At 33.2% G+C, this 19,720-nt stretch overlaps 1 protein-coding gene across 1 annotated transcript in view; it reads right to left on the reverse strand.

Annotated features, from left to right (window-relative positions):
• Nucleotides 1–1,904: 1,904 nt before the first annotated feature.
• LOC130898790 (homeotic protein empty spiracles-like) overlaps nucleotides 1,905–19,720 on the reverse strand; it is a 44,887-nt gene continuing 27,071 nt past the window's right edge. Inside the window, exons 2-3 of the mRNA XM_057808305.1 lie at nucleotides 18,926–19,098; nucleotides 1,905–4,915 (exon numbers count right to left, since the gene is read on the reverse strand). Coding sequence (XP_057664288.1) covers nucleotides 4,697–4,915; nucleotides 18,926–19,098 — 392 coding nt within the window. The 3' untranslated portion in view covers nucleotides 1,905–4,696. The remainder of the gene's footprint in view (nucleotides 4,916–18,925; nucleotides 19,099–19,720) is intronic.

A 19,720-nucleotide genomic window follows, 5' to 3' on the forward strand; every position in this document is an offset into this window, starting at 1 on the left:
GTCTCTTTTGGTCGACATCTTCCAGTCTCTTTTGGTCGACATCTTCTAGTCTCTTTTGGTCGACATCTTCAAGTCTCTTTTGGTCGCCATCTTCTAGTCTCTTTTGGTCGAATCTTCCAGTCTCTTTTGGTCGCCATCTTCTAGTCTCTTTTGGTCGACATCTTCTGGTCTCTTTTGGTCGATATTTTCCAGTCTCTTTTGGTCGACATCTTCTAGTCTCTTTTGGTCGACATCTTCTAGTCTCTTTTGGTCGATATTTTCCAGTCTCTTTTGGTCGACATCTTCTAGTCTCTTTTGGTCGCCATCTTCTAGTCTCTTACGTCTTCTGATTTCCTGGTTATGAATCTCCGAGCGAGATTCCTTCTTAATTGAATTAACTTTTTCTTGAATTGCTACAAATTGACTTTGGATGGTGTCCAAAATGCCATCTGGGGATATTTTACTTAAGAACCCTTTGGTTTTCATCATTTACAATGATAGTATGATCCGCAATTGATAAAATTTAATCGCTTGAACTCAATTCAACTTTGCATTACCTATTGTACAGTATAGGTTGTATGTTACCTCTTGATTTTTAGCTGAAAAAACCTAATTTTCTCTAGGTACTAAACCTAGTAGTTAGCTAAATTAATCCGATTTTATATTATCTATCAATAATTTGAGTATTTTTAGTTATAAAACATTTCGTCCCCATTTATTCCCCATAATTTTAAGAACGGTTTATTAATTTGATAAAAAAATTAGTGATGATATTATTCTCTGCTGTAGTAGAGTCTGATGTTGACCGGTACGTTTAAATTCTCATAAATAAACCGCTAACAATCTACTTGTGACAGCTTGTTAAGTCCTAACCACAGGTTAGATTATAATTAATGGTTTACGTCAGACTGTAATTGCGACTTGTCGCTATTTCACCCACCTTGATACTTCCACGGCCTTTCAGGTGTTTAGGTTGGTAATTTTGGTTATCTCTGTATAGGTTGACGTTATTTTATGTCTAGGTGAATGATCGTAGAAATAACTAACTCAATTTGTGACCTATAAGTACCAATCAAGGTTTATCTCGTTGTCTTATAACCGATAATTAACATTTTATTGTAAAACTATTAATTATTTATCAGAAATAGGTGCGGAGTAATGTTTTCCTTGAGGATTAACTCTGCATGTCTTATATAAAACTGTAAACTTTGTAGAAACGTTATTTGATATCTGTAAATGAAGTTCATTCAATTTAGTCGTCTAATTAAATATGACGCTGTTAGGGTTGTCGTTGAACATGAAAATAACCTTTTCTATCTTCCTAATTTTTATAATCACGAAATAGAACATACGAATCCTTTTTTCAAGCATACCTTCTAACTTTTTGGGAAGTTTCTTCTCCTTACGTTGGTTTACCTGTTAATCGTCAAATAGTTGTGAGGTTAGATTGCTTATTTTGAATTAAGCAATCTAACGAAATGTCAAAATCTGGTAAAAATGGTCGTTGTGGGGTAAACAAATGCTTTTGCTATAAGTTTCTATGTGGTTTGTGAAGGTATTTGTTGGATTTTAGATCTTATTATTCCCGGTTTTATTGCGAAATTGTTTTGTAGAGTTACTACTCTACGAAGTGCGAAATTTTCGCCAGGGAACGTCGCTTAGTTGTTTTTTCCGACTACGCAGTGTTGTGCTTAATGAAGGTGAATAATAAATAAAGTCTGCAAAGCGAGTATGAAGGAAACTGATGAAAATTGCAGAAAATTCTGAGGAAAGCTCTCCTCATCAAATGAAAAATGGTTAACTTCGCCTAAAAAGTCGATTGTTTACCCCACGGTCGTCATATTTACGTGGATCAGCTGTTTTCTAAGATACTTCCACATCGGAGAAATTCTTTGGAAAGGAAACGTGGAAGAAAACCACTGAAATATTTGATAAAACTCTTTTAATATTTATTCTTCTATAATTATAGAATTTAAGTACATGAAAACTCAACATATCTTGCAAATTTCTACAAATCTTTAGGTACTTCACATTTAGGTATCAGTACAATCTGACGTATAAAATAATACAATTATATTAAAAAAAAATAAATATTGTTGACAGTACTGTAATAGGAAATATAATACGAGGGCTGCCTTTGAAGTTTTTACAAAAATTAAAACAGAAAGCAATTCTGGAAACATTTTTTTCTCGCTGGAATTGATATCGTAAAAACATGATTTGGTATGTTATCACCAGGTTTTTGAGGTGATGAAAATCGATTAATTCGATGTTTTTTTTCTTCATGCAATCAATTTTTCAACCTAAATATGAATCGATTGTATTGAATTCTGCGATATCCTAAGAGAAATCGATTTTCTTCATCGATATTTCTCGTTTTGAAATCCGATGTTGGCCAACCTTGTTTGAAAACCAAATGTAAATGGTGCTGATGGTGCTTCATTACCAAAATTGTGATTCTTTGAATTTTTTTTGACTTAAAAATCATCTTCCAAATTAAGCCTTTAAGGGTGATTCCATTTTTTAACAATTGCCACTGACTTCGCAAAAACAAACCTCACAACCAATTAACCCCACCTAGTGTTTAATTGTAAAAACTTAAAAGGTCACGTATAAGTATATGTAAATTATAGTTTGACATGTCTGGGTGAATGTTTACGTTTCATTGATATTAATTCAGTTATATCAAAGAAAATTCATACCTAGAAAAAAATACAGTTCAAAGACATAATCTCCCATTAATTTCAAACCTTTTTGGCATCTATTTAGATCAGAAGTTTCCAAACTTTTCCCTCGTAAACCATTTGGAAAATACTTTAATTAAAGCTTTGCGGTTTTAGAGCTTCCCTTGGACCCCTGGGGGCACACCTGGACTATTTCGGGAATCACTGTTTTAGATTGAGTCAAAATATTATATCATCGCATCAATGATAATTGATAAAGAACATACGAGGCTTGTCCATAAAATATGTCCCCATCGAATTTTTAGAACAGAGTGTAATTCGCACCTGGCGTGGCAATCAATTGTAAACTCCATCTTATACGGCTTTAAAGATAAAAAATTAACATTTTGGATATCTCGTTGGGGTGGAAACTAAAAGAAACGGGGGCCAAACTACACGCCAGTCTCGCGAAATCTCGCGTTCCTTGCGAATACAGCATTTTATGGACAAACCTCGTAGAAAATTGGGTAAAAATTATGTTTTTTCTTCGGATTTTTAGACGAAATTATAATAATTCAAGATTAAGATTCTTTTTTGACCCAAAGTTAGATTTTTAACGGCTCGAGGCAAAGTGAAGACCATTTTTTTATTATAAAAGAATTGTGTACGAAGAATTAGCTACAAGAAATCAAAAAAGCACTATTTAACCATCGAAAATATTGCTTCTTTGTAACAATATTCAATATAACACACTCTTAAAACACCATATTGTAAACTTCTTTCTTGGATGCTCAGAATAAATTCAAAAGAAACTTTCAAAATGAATCTTTCTTTTTAATGTGTTTACATCTGTCTGACCAAAGTCTCGATTAGTGTTACCAACCAAACCTCTCAAGATTCCTTTTCTAGAGCGCGAAATTCGAATTAAAATATAAAAATGCTTGGTAGATGAAAAACTGATGGACTTTTAAACATAGTAAAGGCCGATAATTGCAGATTCTGCAAGTAAGCTATAGAAATAAAAGATTATCTTCTCTAAGAATGTTCAGAAAGATATAAATGAAATACCACATAATCTAATCAAATCTAAAGCATCTGTAGAGTCCCGACTTGAGTCCGTGGGACTTTTGACTCATTCTTATATTAAGAAAGTTGTTCAGAGGACATCGATTCGGTGACAAAGAGAATTGATGAACTTGGAATTGGAAAATTGGAGAATTTGTTTGATATTAAAAGAAAAGGAAACTAATTTAGATAATGAGGTACAGTTCTGTCAACAGATTTTACTGTTTTTTTTTATCCACAGATATGTTAAAATAGTAAAAAAATCTATGTACAAACATCACAGAAATAAAAGTTTTTAAAATTACTTACGTTACAATTTTTTAAAATTTCTTTGTACCTTCGAATATATTTTTTGGAGTGGAAAAGTCGAAAATCGGTAAGGAAATTTCAAGTACATCAGAAAAAAATTACACGACGCAAAAAATATCTAGACAGTTCCACTAAAGTGTTTCAAATTATAAGAAAATGTTTTTCAAATTTAAAATATCATTTTTGTGAAAACAAAGAGGAACCTGTTCGTATTTGATATCAATTTTGTCAAGAAATAATCAGAATCAATAATTCCGAGCGCAACAATTACCTGTAAATACATGGCTTTTCAAGAATACGTCTTAGATAGATTATCTCGATTAAAAAGCCAGTCGTCGATTGATATCTTTTTGCACCCACCCACATTTTTTAAACATTTTCTTATAGCTTTCGTTTCCAAAATAAAAGAAGGCGCTAATACTTCGACACCTGATTATATACAGGAAAAAATAAATATAAAATTATAAGATTGAAATAAATAATGGCTATATACAATTTGAAAACTAATAACAGCAGGACGTTCCTTCGAAAAATTGGCACTGTAACAAGGAAAGTTTGGCACGCTTCAATTGGCACTAATAAAAAAAAATGTCTGTTCAAATTATTGCAATTACATGAGTTCGCATTTATCTTCACATATATACACGGAAATTTCGATGAAATTCCATCAAACTTCAATCTTATGTCTCACTTTCAACGTCACTGATACACTCGTCTTCCATGTCCATGTCAATATATTCCCCGTACTCGTCTGATGTTTCTTCCTTCCACTTATTAACTTGATGCGAATTATTTTGCGAACTAGGCGAACCGGATTTGTTGCCGGAACTCGTTTTGGCTTCCTCTTCTTGCTGCATCCTTTTGTGTTTGGTCCGTCTGTTTTGGAACCACACTTTTACCTGAAACAAAACAAAATAGATTTAATAAAACAAGATAGAAAGAGCATCTTAAAATAATAAGTAGATACAAAATTTGCGCATGTGAAATTTCGTTAAAATCTATTTTTAAATCGATCATTTTTGGAAAGGTAACGGCTACACTGGTTTGTCTACAGACACGGTAGGCATCGCATTCGAGTATACTTCAAGCTTAGCAAAGTCGTTAACCTTTGGCGCATACGTACTTTTTCTGTAGCAGCGTTAGTTTAGTTACTAGATAGAATTGCAAATCAAGCTCTTTCTCGGAACAGTTATTTGTATGCCAAGGACTAAAAGTGCTACTTTGCTGGACGAGCCTAAAGATAGACACAACATTTTTTAGACGACGCTTTAATTTAAACAAAATAATTACAGAAAATTAAAAATTTGATGTTATGCAAAATCATCGAAGTGAAACTGTCAACTGTCAATATTGAAGTGGCTATTCTAAAGCGTCCCGAAAGTGTTTTGCAGTACGGAACTGTCACTTTCATGACATGGAACACTCAGAACGCAACTTTTGGTATATTAATGAATACAGAACGAACAACTTTCAGATGGCGTCGTCTAAAAAAGTATTTTTCTTTCACAGCTTGTTAAACTAAAATCATGTTGCTTTTAATGTAGATTAAACTTTATGAAAAAAGGAGAATTTGTCTAACTATGTTTTACTTCTAGAACGTGAATCATCTTCAACATCTTCTCGGCCATCTTGAAAACTCTTAAACCAGTAAAAAACACGTGGACAAAATGAAAATTCATTGCCATACACTTGTTTTAATAAATAATAGGTTTCAGTCGTAGTTTTTTGAGATATTCCATCACAATATATTTTTAAGTCGATTTTTTTGAGAATATAACGGCTATAACGCTTCAAGCTAAGCAAGTGACAGTCGTTAACCTTTGACGCATGCGTACTTTTTCTGTAGCAGCGCTGGTCTCGTTACTTAATAACCTTGCAACCAATTTCAATAAAGCTTCTTGTCGCAAAATGCTTGATAAAGACATGCGTGCAATAGACGTTGTGCTGACAATTTTTTCATTATAATCGTCAATATTATCAATATCAATCGTGAATCATTTTCTAGGCCATCTTGAAAACTGTTAAACCATTAAGAAGCACGTGGATGCAACAAAAATTCATTGCCATACACTTGTTCCAATAAATTGGTTTCAGTTGTAGTTTTTCAGATATTTCAACACAATCTATTTTTGAATCGACCATTTTTGGAAAGGTAACGGCTACACTGGTTTGTCTACAGACACGGTAGACATCGCCTCGAGAGAGGAAGCTTGATGCTAAACAACTGACCGTTATGCTTTGGAATTTTTTGAAAAATCGTGAGAGAGATCCTGGATGTTATAAAATCCTTGTAGATAATAGAAAGTTACTGGTATTTACAGTTTACGTAATTATTAATTTGTTTACGTAATTCAAAACCCCTAAAAACAAAGAATTGCTTTCTTTAAAAAGAACTTTAATTGCTTCAATTAGTAGGAAAATATGTCGTTCTATAATTAATTAACAAATCCATATTCACTATTTAACAGTAATTATTCAGGTCATTCACAGTATTTAAAACAACGCGTCAAAATGTAATTACTACATCATTAATTTACATAAGAAACAAGTTTGATCAGTCAGAGCCGGATTTTCCTTCAGCTTCAGACTTTTCTCGATGTTTATACAGCCACTTTCCACCACGCGCGTCAGACAGTGTAATCGTGAGTCTCGGTGTAGTGGTGGTGTAAACAGTGTATTACAACTTAACCTAAAAGTGAAACGAATCGTGTTTACAAGAATTTATACACAAAAAATGACCGTTTACATAAAAATTTATTATTTTAAATAGCAGCGTACGAAAATCTGTTTAAAATGATAACTGTATAACAACTTTTTTATGACAAACGAAAACAAAACATAAAAATAGTACTAGAATAATATTTTTGCTTATTTTTAATAATTTAAGTAGCTCTTATTCATCTGATTAGAACAAGAAGAAGCAAACAACTCGCGGGTGTCATTTTCTAGCTTAAATTTTTAGTTGCCGTACACGGGAGAGCAACGCTCGATTTGCGTGCGCGCGTATTTCGTAAACAATCGATCATTTATTCGAGTTCGACGGTTGTATCGATTAAATTATCGATTTTAGTCACTATTGGCGAAATTCATCACAGCCGTTCAAGGACAGCAAGAACGCCTGGAAACATTCAGTCATTAGCAGATTCTGTAAATCGACAGCATCGATTCAGCGTCCGAAAGCACATTTTCATTTAAATGGACAAGTAAATCACCAAAATTGTCGTTTTTGGGGACACTATGTCGACATGATACACAATTTTTTCGGGACCACGTGAGCATTATAACCGGCTGACATGATTCCAACAGGATGAGGCCACATCGCTCACCACTAACAATTCTTTAGCTGCATTGTACGAGTTGTTCCCAAGAAAGGTGATTTCACGAAGTGGTGATATCGAATGGACACCTTGGAGCCCTGACTTGACCCTACCTGATTTTTTCTTGTGAGGTTATCTTAAGAGTGTGATCTACGAGAATAATCCACGAAATTTGACAGATTTAAGAAACAATATTGAAGAAAAGATCCGAAATATTCCTCGACCAATTCCTCAAAAGGTTTTTGAAATTATACGATTTGAGGAGTACCGTCAAAGTGATTGCATTATTTAAACAGTATCATGTTTAAATAATTTTTTCTTTGAATTCATACCAATAAATACATATAAAAATAAGTATAATGTATTTTTTTACAATTAAAGTAATTGGGTCATTATGAGACACCCTATATCATTGATTATGTAACGTTGAAGACCATTATTTCCTCATACTTTACCAACAAAATCCACTTTACTTTCAAACTAAGATAATTCCATAAAAAGCGACCCCCTATTGGTTGTAAACGAATTCAACGATTCATATCATTCTTCCAAAAAAGAAAATTAGAATTTCAATGTCGTTAATGACTTTTTCAGCATCAATTACAAACTTCTCGAAAATGAACTAGTTCTAAACAAGTAAAAAAATGATTATCATAAAAATAATATGATAATCAATCAAAATCATTACCGTAAAATACCGAAAATTGCCCTCTCTCGAATACAACCCCTTATCTTTTCTCGCTGAAATTCAAATCATTCTATTATCTCGAATATATTCCCTCGTATAATTTTTGTTCTAAATAAAAGTGAAATTTCATATTATTTATTATAATTTTTGAACTGTTTTAATTTAAATCATCAAAGTTTCGCTAAGTATGTATTTATTAATTATTTTAAACATTTTATTTATATTATTCATCACTGATTGTTAGCGCATTTTTTGTGGAAAAAATCCCGATCTGTAATGCGTCTGTTTTGATTTATAAAAAAGGGGGGATTTTACGGTACTTGTAGCATCATTAAAAATTATTCTGCAGTGGAAGACTATGGCTGCGTGTAAGTTTTGTTCTATACCTTTAAATAACCATTAGAAAACTTAATACGAGATGTTTTCTAAGTAATTTTCTCAGTTTACAATTCGATAAGAAAACCCACTACCACTAATTTCGTTTTGAGAACAGTCGGTTTCCGATTAAACAATTTGAGCACCCAATCGAGCAATACTTCAAATTCACGTTCTAAATTGTCGTTTTCGACTCTATGGGCTTAAAAATTGTGATTTGTGACGTATGTGGGTCTTTATTTCACAATTTTCTCATATCATTGGATTCAGAGAGGAATTGGAAATGGCATTATTACTGACTTTAAAAGGGCCTAAGAAGGTTGATATAGTAAAAAGTATCTTATATTCCGCAGACGGCAACAAATAAACAAATAATTTGTGACATATTTTTGAATTTGACATTTGACACAAAACGCTCATTTTTTTGAATCGATCAACTGATTTATAAAGAAAATGGAAAATGTGATCTAAAGTAAATATAATGTAGATGGAGACGTCAAACTAAAGATATAATAAAGCTGAAATTTCTTAAAGATCTCTTAAACAGAATGTAGAATGGATTCAATGACTTTAAAGTTTTTCTTGAAGCTTCTGAATCACCAAGCTCTTCGAACCATTAACTGCTGATATCACCTCTTCATTGCTGGAAAATCTTTGACCACTGTGCCATTTTTCCAAATATAGGATCAGAAAATAATCTGAGCGGGCTCGTTTATTTATTTTAATTCATTAATTTCTTCCATTGCAATAACGTATAGTGGATGAAAATTATTTTTGCCTTATTTTGAGCCGGTTCTCCAATTTTAATCTTGTGTGTTACTTAGGAGGTGATATTTAATATAATTCAAGTGATTTTTCATACACAATGAAGCAAAAATCGTTTTTTTTTTTCGTCAATAGTGCCATAGCCACATTTGACGAACAAAGAATTCAATTTTTTAAATGGAATGTATTAATTTCAAATTATATATGAAAATCTTTCATAAACTATACTAAATTTTTATTTATAAAACTTCTTTTTTGACTAGTTATGCGAAAATTTTGAATTATCTCATCAAAACGCTATATATTAAAATTTCGAAGTACTTCAGCCCTTCCTAAACCTTCCCTAAATCCGACGCTGCAAACGAATATCAGAAGAATTCGGTAGCCCAATTGTTTCAGAAAAAGAAACGCACCAATAGATACAACGTTGCCATATTTAACCCTATATGCGTAAATAAGTTTCAAATTCATCATTTACTTAAATATTAATGATGGAAAGGTCTCGTAAATATAATAAATTCGGGCGTCTTTGCATCTTAATCCTACCCTGTGCTCCATATTTTAATTGCTAATCATTGGTCTGCGGTAATTCAAAAAAAAATGTGCAATGTATATAATATATACGTGTGGAATGCATAGTTTAATGATATAATACTTGATCCCGCACGATAAGGTTTTATTTATTTCAGATGTTGGTTGCAGTTGGTTTTTAGCCGCTGAATTAATTGAAATAGTTTGTAAATCTGAGTTTTCTAATATGGGAAAGAAATAAATCATCGATTAAATTTGAAAAAAATAGTAGACTTAACAGTATCTGAAAGGTATGGGAAAGTAAATCCATAGTTGATGTAATTAGAATAATCACAACTTTCAACATAACCTTGTATTATATAGTTCTTTTACGTTTGAAGGTTTATGGTTGGGTATTTAATGATTTTTTTTAATAGACTCTGCAGAGGAGACAAATTCATCCTATATCAGGGCAACTTCATTTATCAAATTCATTATAAATCAAATATCCTAATTCATTCTTGGTTTTTATGTAGTATTTACATTTCTTTCTTCTTTTTCAATGGTTTCTCTCACCATTATTATTCAACTTCATTTATATCATCAAGTGATCAGTCTACTGTTAGCTTACGTTGAGTTGAATACTTCATGAATCGATTCTAATATCGATATATCGATTCTCAACCTCAAGTTTCAGAATATAACGTATATTGATTTTGTGGACAGTCCTTTTCTAGGTATAGATGTTTCATACGACTCAAATGATAATTAATAAAGACTCTTCCACTTGTGAATCATGATTCCATATTTTTTACTGTCATTGACGAAGACCGTCGAAGGCCTAAGAAACGTTTTTACACCTAATAGAAAGATAACCTAGAAATCCTAATTCGAGTTTCTATATTTTTTTATTGGGGTGGTATTAAAGTTTAAGATATTTTTGTGTTAATGTACAGGATGTTTTTAAATTCACGCACAAAATTTATATGTTCATAAAGACACATAGGATAGACTTCACGGTATTTAAAAGATAGATTGAAAGGTCATCCAAACGATAACTGCATTAACAAATCATGAAATATCTAAAAACATATATTCAACTATTTAAATTCAAAAATTCTTTCGACTAGTAGTGTATACAGGGTGTTGCAAACTGGCGAAACAAAAAAAAACGTCATACGTTAGATGATTTTCTACTTATTATATATTTATGTAATTTTAAAATAAACTGTCCATTTGATTTATTTACCCCTTGAATCGTGACACACATGTTAGTTGCCTCGCGTGCAATGTAGGAAAAAAAATACACAAATTACAGTAACTTTGATGAAAAAAAAATTCACTAACCTCTTGTTAATTTATGGGCGTGATAAAATATACTGCTGATTCTCACGTTCATGTAATATGAATGTTGAAAAAAAAATTGTAGGTATATTTTACAATGGATAATTTCCTTTCTAACAAAAGATATTTTAAAGTATTAAATTTGTAACGACAATAAACGTAATATTAGGTTGAAGACGAAATAACAAAAAAAGAAGAAGCGATTAATACATTTTGTAAAGAAGGGTTAAGGTTTTGAACTAATAATTTACCGTTCATATAAATTAAAGCAGAACAGCTACAGAACTAACACGTGCCACCACGATACACATACATCGGTATGCCGAATTCTCGCCTCAAATTTGATAAGCCACGCGCATGACGTCACGCTGGAATCAGAATGTTTTGTTGGCCATTAAGATTAAGTTGAAGTTGTATGTTTTCGTGTGTTTGTGATTTTTTTGTGTTTAGCTGCTATTATAGAGTTGACCTAACTGTTATTACTTTCTTTTAAAAGATTGTATTTTCTATTATATCAAAATGCCGTCGCTAGATGCAAAACACTAATCGAAAAAACCAAAGAAACAGATTTTACATACTTTAGTTTCCAACCCCCTATGGTCGAGAGAATAACATTGATTTAAGATGTCGAATGAATGTCGTAAATAAGAAAATAACAAACAGAAGTCTGTGCGAAATTGGTGCCAAAAAATCTGACTTCTGACCAAAAGCTCTTGCGTCAACGGGTCTGCTCAGATTTCGTTGAAAGGTTAGAAAAAGATCTGCTTTGAAAGGGATCCGATCTGTATCGATGGAAGCGGTAAAACAAATAACGGCACTAACCAAAGACTCAATGGAAAAAACGTATGAAAAGGTGTGTGGCTACAGAAATGGACTATATGGAAGGGAAGCATTCGAATGTAGAATAATTTCTATAATAAAACCCTTTTTCGTAACCGGTCTCGTTATTTGATAGCCAGACCTCGTAGTATAAAATTTCCTTTTAAACTGCTCACGGCTTTAAGAACTCGGAATTTAACAGGTACTTATTACTTTTGGAATCAAAATAAAGTACATACATTATAGTTCACTTATTGATTCCAGCGTGACGTCATATTGTGCGAGTGAAATCGCCTGCGCAAAAGCATATCGTACTAAAATCGCACAATTATACAAACAGAAACATTAATCTTAACCAACCAACTTTATAGTGTATATTGTGAGATCAAAAATATTTATTCGTTGACTGTTGGTTGGATAACGATTTATTTCACCAACATAATAAGAATCGACGAGGTCCTCAAAATAACCATTAACTGCCGACAAATTTTTGATCAACAAACTATTTATTCAAGTCAGGGAACAGAATATAATGCGAGGGGACTAAATCTGGCGCATGAGGTAGCAATTGAAACAACACTTCTTAGCCAATTGCATCCTAAAACATCGACGTCATGACCTTGTCTGTAGATGGAACGGTCTTTGCCTTCTTTGGAGTCGGGTCTCCCTTTCCAGTGCATTGTTTTGATTGTTCTTTTGTTTCGAGTGTGAAGTAATGGACTCAGGTTTCATCCATGGTTTTGAAACGTCGCTTTATTTCTGTGAAACATTATCAAACGACGCTGTTTTTGTTCCAATGTGAGCAAACGCGGCACCATCTTGCCCACAGCTTTCTCATGTCAAAATTTGAGATGTATCGCACTTTTTGGAATGCCCAATATGTCTGTTAGCTCGCGCATTTCCAGTCGACGATCATCCAGTGGATTTTCTTAAACATTTCAGGAATTGTCACCTCGTTTGGTCCAACCACTGCGATGCTCTAGATCAGGCCAAGTACTTGTGTGATCATCCTCGTATTATATCGAAGGGAACCTAATTTTCTACATCATAAAAATGATTAGGAAACGAAAGGATCTGTTCTATATTCATTTATTATTTCGTTGTTTGTATTCTTAATTGAAAACGTGTGGTTTTCTATGCATATTTTAATGAAAGGTAAACAGTACGTATGCTGGGATTATACGACAAGTTTTAAAACGATTCGGGGATGCTATATTGCTTTTAAAAGACACGCGTACGTTTTGCGCTTTTTTATTTGTTCACGGATTTTTGTATTATTAAAAGATCATGGTCGAGGAACGAGATAACAAATTATCTACCAGAAATTTCGATTTCGTATATAAATACCCGGATCAATCAAAACTAACCAGAAATTGATCATTATCACACAAAATAGTTAATAGATTTAATTTGGTATTTAATTATTTTGGAAAAATGAAAGTATAAAAAAACCCTCCCCAGGTCTTGATCGTGTTTCGCGTCGCGGATTCGCGCTTAGTTTCCCCCTAGTACTATGGTAGAATCCTGGAGGTCTTCTCTTCTTGTGGTTATACACCCCTGTCTTCGCGGTTATTTAATCGTCCTGGGGTATTTATGTTTCACTGCCTCGGGTAAATCCTTTCGATCCTTCTTTGGCAAGAAAGGATCTAATCCTAGTAGCACTTAGTTTTCATTTGTAGCATCTATCGTACTTGGAGAAAAATGTATTCAAGTTCAAAGATCGAGAAACTACTTCAGACAAAATTAAAGATAATGAAATTGAATTGAAAAAGTTCGTAACAATTTTCAAATTTTAAGTTGACTAGACAAACATTTATTAACTTTTTGATTATCGTATATCCAAAGCGATAATTATATTTTCGAGTTTACGAAGGTGGTTCAAATATGATCGTGACAAACGCTGTAGATGGCGCACTTGTATATTTTGAAGATCACGCCTTGATTATAGTTTTTTTAGAGTATTTAAATGAGCCAAAGCTTTGAAATCGAATAAGCCGCATGATCGTCGACTGCGAACCAGCATCACACCATTCGCTACAAAGACCAACTCGTAGGATAAATTTTCGAGAAATTTAGGGGTTATCAACCACGAATATCTTCAAAATAACGGCGCTTCGGGTTCCAAAACTGTCAGGCGGTTTTAGACGCTAATCTTCACTACAGAATGTCGTTTAAAGAATAAGAAGTTGCTAGTCAAAGCGAAAACAACCACGTTCGCTGGTGAGTTTATGTGTATTGCATTCTGGAACCGAATCTTCTAAACACACACGTTAAACTCGAAAAGGAGTAGCGATTCTTCTCCAGGATAACGCGCGCCTTCATACAGCTCGATATAATATCAGAACTGCATTGGAAGATGCTGGAGCATCTCCCCTACAGTCCAATCTCATCCCCTTGCAATTACCACGTGTTAAAAACACTGGAAGAAACCCTTGGGAGACGAAAATTAAACATCGATGACGAGGTAGAGGAGTTTGTGCATACATGGCTATCAGAGCTGCTCAAGCAATTAATCGATATCGAAAAAGCTTCCAGCGAGGTGTAACTACTCGAAGAAGAAAGAGGAATTACCTAGAAAAACTGTAATTTTTCGTAAATATTTTCGATAATATATAATTTTGTTCGATCATATTTGAACCGCCCTCGTACTTGTTTAAATTTTAATTTTTTCATCGTTTGTTAAGTTTTCTAGAGTCGGTGATTAATTAAAATCAAACCTAATGATTATTAAAGTGATGAAACTATCGTATCTCGCTATTCCGTCGATCCGTTTAATCGTTTTTTGCTAATTCAGATGATTAATCAAGAAGCAAACCAGTCAGACTGAATGGCTAATCTTTCTTAGCAATCAAAAGAAGCAACGTTAAGATCTCGACAATCGAAGTACACAAGTTAGCGTCGAACACCATTTATAACTTGGCAACGTACCATTAAATTATTAATTTTCGACCGAGTTATGTTATCAATACTATTAATTAGAAGTAAAATGAATAATTAGTTCACAGAACGTATTTTTGTCGAAGATGGTATCGCGTCTGGCATGCATGCTGCCCAAGGCACGGAACGTTAAAGTACGAACCTGTCAGATCTTAACGGCGTAATAAATAAGTAATAAGAAGAATTAGATACGGATCTTTTAGTGGGGATGGGCGATTCGGTCATCAACAACTAATTTGACAACAATAGAAAACAGCAGTTTTCATATTTCGTTTTCTGATTTATAAATGAAGTTAGTTGAATTTACAGTTGATATGTGAACGCAATTCGGATCAAAAATAGAATTTGTTCGATAAAAAAAACTAACGTAGCATCATTTTATGCGAGCATTTGTCTCAAATGGAGCCTAAACTAGAAACAGATGACTGTCTTTAATCCGGAAGCAGACGATTCACAACCAAGTTAAACCGGAAAACATGAAAAACTCCATTGTCGATTTTATTATTGCCATATTTTCTATAGGCGGAATATAAAATACTTTGTATGGGAGTTTGTAGTCAAACGCGGTCGTTTGTCAAATGCTTAATGACTTGTGAATTTGAGTTTCGTGTTGTTGGCAGCAATGGGTGTGTCTGATGTTAGTTGTCAAACTTTTTTATTGTAAATTGACTGGGGGTCTTTTGTATGCAATATTTGCATTTTACTGCTCCGACAGGATTAAATCATAAATGCAAACTGGACAGTGTTGTTGACATGATTTATACGAGTTTAAAAACCATGAGTAAATATAATAAAAGTAGAAATTATTAACTCAGTGACTCAAGTCGAATAAAACGAATCACATCGATGTGCATCGTACAAAAAAAATGTTTTGAAATCAAATTTGACATTCTAGTCTTAAGAGAACAAGTCAAAGTGTACTTGACATGAAAAATGTGTACACGAGAACGATTTCCGTGCAGCCAGAATTTACCAATGCCATTTTGTTGATCGATCTAAAAGTGAAGAATCGAATGTTTCGATATCTCGCTTAGTTTTCGAAATATCGATATTGTAGTCGAAAGAACCTAACCAAACCAGGTTAGGTTGCTGGATCTATGCGTATGAACCCGAAAACTAAACAACAATCGATTGTATGGATCTTGCAAGATGATTCAAATCCAAGAAAAATTTTTCGCGCACGAAGCACTTCGAAGCAAATGTTCGGCTATACATATCGTAACCGTTCCATTAGAGCAACGTAGAACCTTTAATTCTGGATGGAACATAAGCATTTGTTTGCCAGAAACTATCACAGAAAACGATTCATTCTCCACCAAGACAATGAGAGATTTCACACATCAGTTCAAACGAAAACGTTTTGGAAGAGTCAAAACATCGAATTGAAGGGTCATCCGTCGTACAGTCCTTGTTTGGCACCCATTGATTCCCGCAGATCAAAAATTAATGGCGAGGTCAACTTTAATCTACACCTGAAGAAGCGGTTGATGCGTTTAGTACCTGGATCAGAATGGAAAACATGTTTCCAATTGGTTTAAAAAATATCCAATTATATCTAAATATTTGTTTATCTCTAATTTAAGTAACAATCCTCGTATATTAGCGGGGTGAGCACTAATACTGAAAATACTGTTTGCACTACCACTACATCAACAGCGTTTCGATAACAAAGTTATCGTCTTCAGAAACTGAAGTCTACTGAAATTTGTCTTCAGTAGACTTCAATCAACTTTGGTTATCGAAAAAGTGTAATTGTGAGTGTTGGTGTAGTGGTAGTGCAAATAGTGTGTTCATTATCATCACCATCGGTTCCAGAAATTCCAACTAAGTGAGCAATAATAGGCCAGGAACAATCGGTAAAAAAACGTTAAAACTGTGTTGTTAATCAACGTCGATTTTTATAAAAGTTTGAATTTAAGCTCTACTTATCTTCTTATTCAAAATATACCTGTGCTGAAAGGTGCTTTTTATTTTTTAAGGGTGAAAACTACCCCTTATCGTAAAAAAGTCGAGAATCTTCTATTTTAGCATGTATTTGATTTAAACACGGTTTAAATGAATTCTTCCTAAATCTGTTGATATTTGACAGTGCGATTTTTAAAGGTTTTTCTATGTGGAAAACATCTCTTGAGTTTTTTTCAAAAATTTCATCAAGTTATTTGAGGTTAAAGGTTTTCAATTTCGGGGTTACCCAAAAATAGCCATCCGAGCAATAACTCATAACCTTAAAAAACGAATCTTTTTGTTTTTTCATTAGCTACATTTTTATTTTTAATAATTTGTCTGATAAAATGAAAACTTTTCAAGTTATTCATTAAAAACGGTAAAAAAATACGTTTCTTCAACGAAAAATGAGTATCAACTTTAGAAAAAAACTGTATACAGTAAAAGCTGCTTAGAAATAGTCATTCTATCGAGATTGTTTTCACCCCCAGTGCAAAATCACAGGGTAGATTTTAAAGAAGGTTATAAATACTACCTTTATACGAATTTTTTCAAAAAAATCGACCTTGACTATATACGAACTCGCCCCCCAATATGATTAATAACTTTCATATATGATTGTGGAACACTGTTTTGGAAAAATAATATTTGTTTCCGTTTTTTAGGGGTATTTACTTCTAAATTTATGTTTCTAAACACCCTATATAAATTTTAGTTCTAAATTTATGGAGGTTAATGGGAAAGAGAAAAATGGGGGTTGCTATTTGAAAAGATTAAGTTTTTAGGTCTCGAAGTTCGGCACCATTTTCTAAACACCCTATATAAATTTTTGTCAAGGTTTTCACAGATTTTTAAAACTGTGTTATATGTCCAAATACCAAAAATATTAGACCTGACTCACTTAAACATAGAAATATAATTTTTTCAGTGGAGGATTGCATGTTTCCAAAATTTTCGAAAATGTGAAATAATTAAAAAATGGTGGACTTTAGGCATACGATACCTCATATAAAGTTATATTGAAATTTTGCGTAGATTCCAAAAATTTAATAAAAACTAGAGCATTCCGTTTAAAATAACGAAGTTTGGGTCCCAGTACTTTTCCATATGCATATCGATACAGCTCGTCGTGAAGGACCCTGTATATATGTTTATGCAGCCTAAATAATCCAAGTCGAATTCAAATAAACATAAACACCTATTTATACGTACAAATGAACCGAATAAAAAGCTTGTAAATTATATGGGGGGGCCTCATTCAGCTTTGCCGCCCCGAGCCTTTGACGGGCTTAGTCCGCCACTGTTCGTAATAAGAAAAATGCGCAACCAGGTGAATATCAAAAGGTTATCGCGGTGTATCCTACTTAGGAAAGCTGTTGCGGACATAGTTACTGAAACAGCGAAAGAAGAAGAAAAAGAAAAGATCAACGATGGGATAACTTTAATTAACCTCATCAGTTTTCTAAATGCCAGAGAGCATTTCGTCAATTATTATAACTTGATTGAAGTTCACCTTTCTTGGAGGTGATACAATCTGAAATTTGAAACTGCTGCAACGGAAGAAGAGGCTGGCGCAGTTTTCTTCTATTTTATACACGTTCATTTAATACGGGATTTTAAAGATGTTGCGATTCCGAGATCTATAACGAAATCATAATAAAAATAAATCGTTAAATAACGTGTTGGAAGATTTTAAAATGCGAGATTATTTAGTTTATAAAAAAAATATAACCTCAAAATAGAAAGCAAATGAATACACAACGAAAACACGGTGTTTTTCTATAATTATAGCTTTGTTAGCATTTTATTGTTAGAGAGAATTAGCTTCCATTTCATGGACCCCATTTCCTACCAGTTAAAAAGCAGATGAACTAATTCGTTCACCCTCCTCTATTCGGCGGCTCACCCCAACTCAAGTAATCGCAAACACAAACAATAGAGGGACGGTGTCATCTCCCGGCAAGATGGCGTTAAACGGTTCGAATTCCCCATGCGCCAATAACATTCATCGTCTTTCCATGTAATTGTCCCTTCAATCCCTTCCCGATAGACCCGGCGACGATACCCGTCGGGTTTTTGTAATGATAATCCCCCATCCCGATGAAATTGATAGTTTATATATGTGCGCGCGCAAAATTGCATCGACCCAAACAGATATCTTGGAATAAAACGAAATTTTCAAACTGGGACGATTTGATTTAACAATTTACCTGAGTTTCCGTTAAGGATAAAGATTGTGCCAACTGCTTGCGTTCCGCTCCAACCACATAATGATTCTTTTCGAAAGCGTGCTCTAATTTGAGAAGCTGCGATGGACTAAACGCCGTCCTTATTCTCTTTGGTTTTCTAAAAGGTTGGAGCAGAAATCCTGGAATATCTGGACCTGAAACAGACGAAGAAAATAATGAATGTGATTAAAGTATTATAAAATTCTCATTCACAAATCATCGACGTAATTTTAAATAATTCTGATGAACGAATTTATATTTTTTCCCAAAAAAATTCCATGTGGAGTGTTTTGATTATCATTTATCAGCTTAAGAATGATCAGTTTAAGAAAACCATTCTAGAATTCCGATAAAACATCAACTTATTTACAAGTCTTCAGGATCTTCATACATTTCAGTGGTGCAAGATTTTGAAAAGAAAACAACAAGCTGTAAGTTAAATTATCTTATACTTAATACTAAACAAAATCCATTTTTGACGATTTGAAGCTTTTGTAAACCTGCTTGATTAAAAAAATAAACGTTTTATTAAATTTTCTTGGTGTTTCGAGCTATACCCCCCAGCCTACCACCAATCTTCCTTTAGAATTCATCAGGTATAACCAATTGATTTGATTACTTTTATACTTAAAAAAAAACGATAATAAATTCAAAGCGTTCTTCAAACTGAATCCCAGTGAATTTAACGAAATGACTGCGTCAATATTATGGTAAAAAAATTGCTTTTAGTCTAAAATATATCATAAATCAAACATATGTCTCCGATGTATTAAAATC

Source organism: Diorhabda carinulata, chromosome 10, assembly GCF_026250575.1.
Source record: "Diorhabda carinulata isolate Delta chromosome 10, icDioCari1.1, whole genome shotgun sequence".
Classification (NCBI taxonomy): domain Eukaryota; kingdom Metazoa; phylum Arthropoda; class Insecta; order Coleoptera; family Chrysomelidae; genus Diorhabda; species Diorhabda carinulata.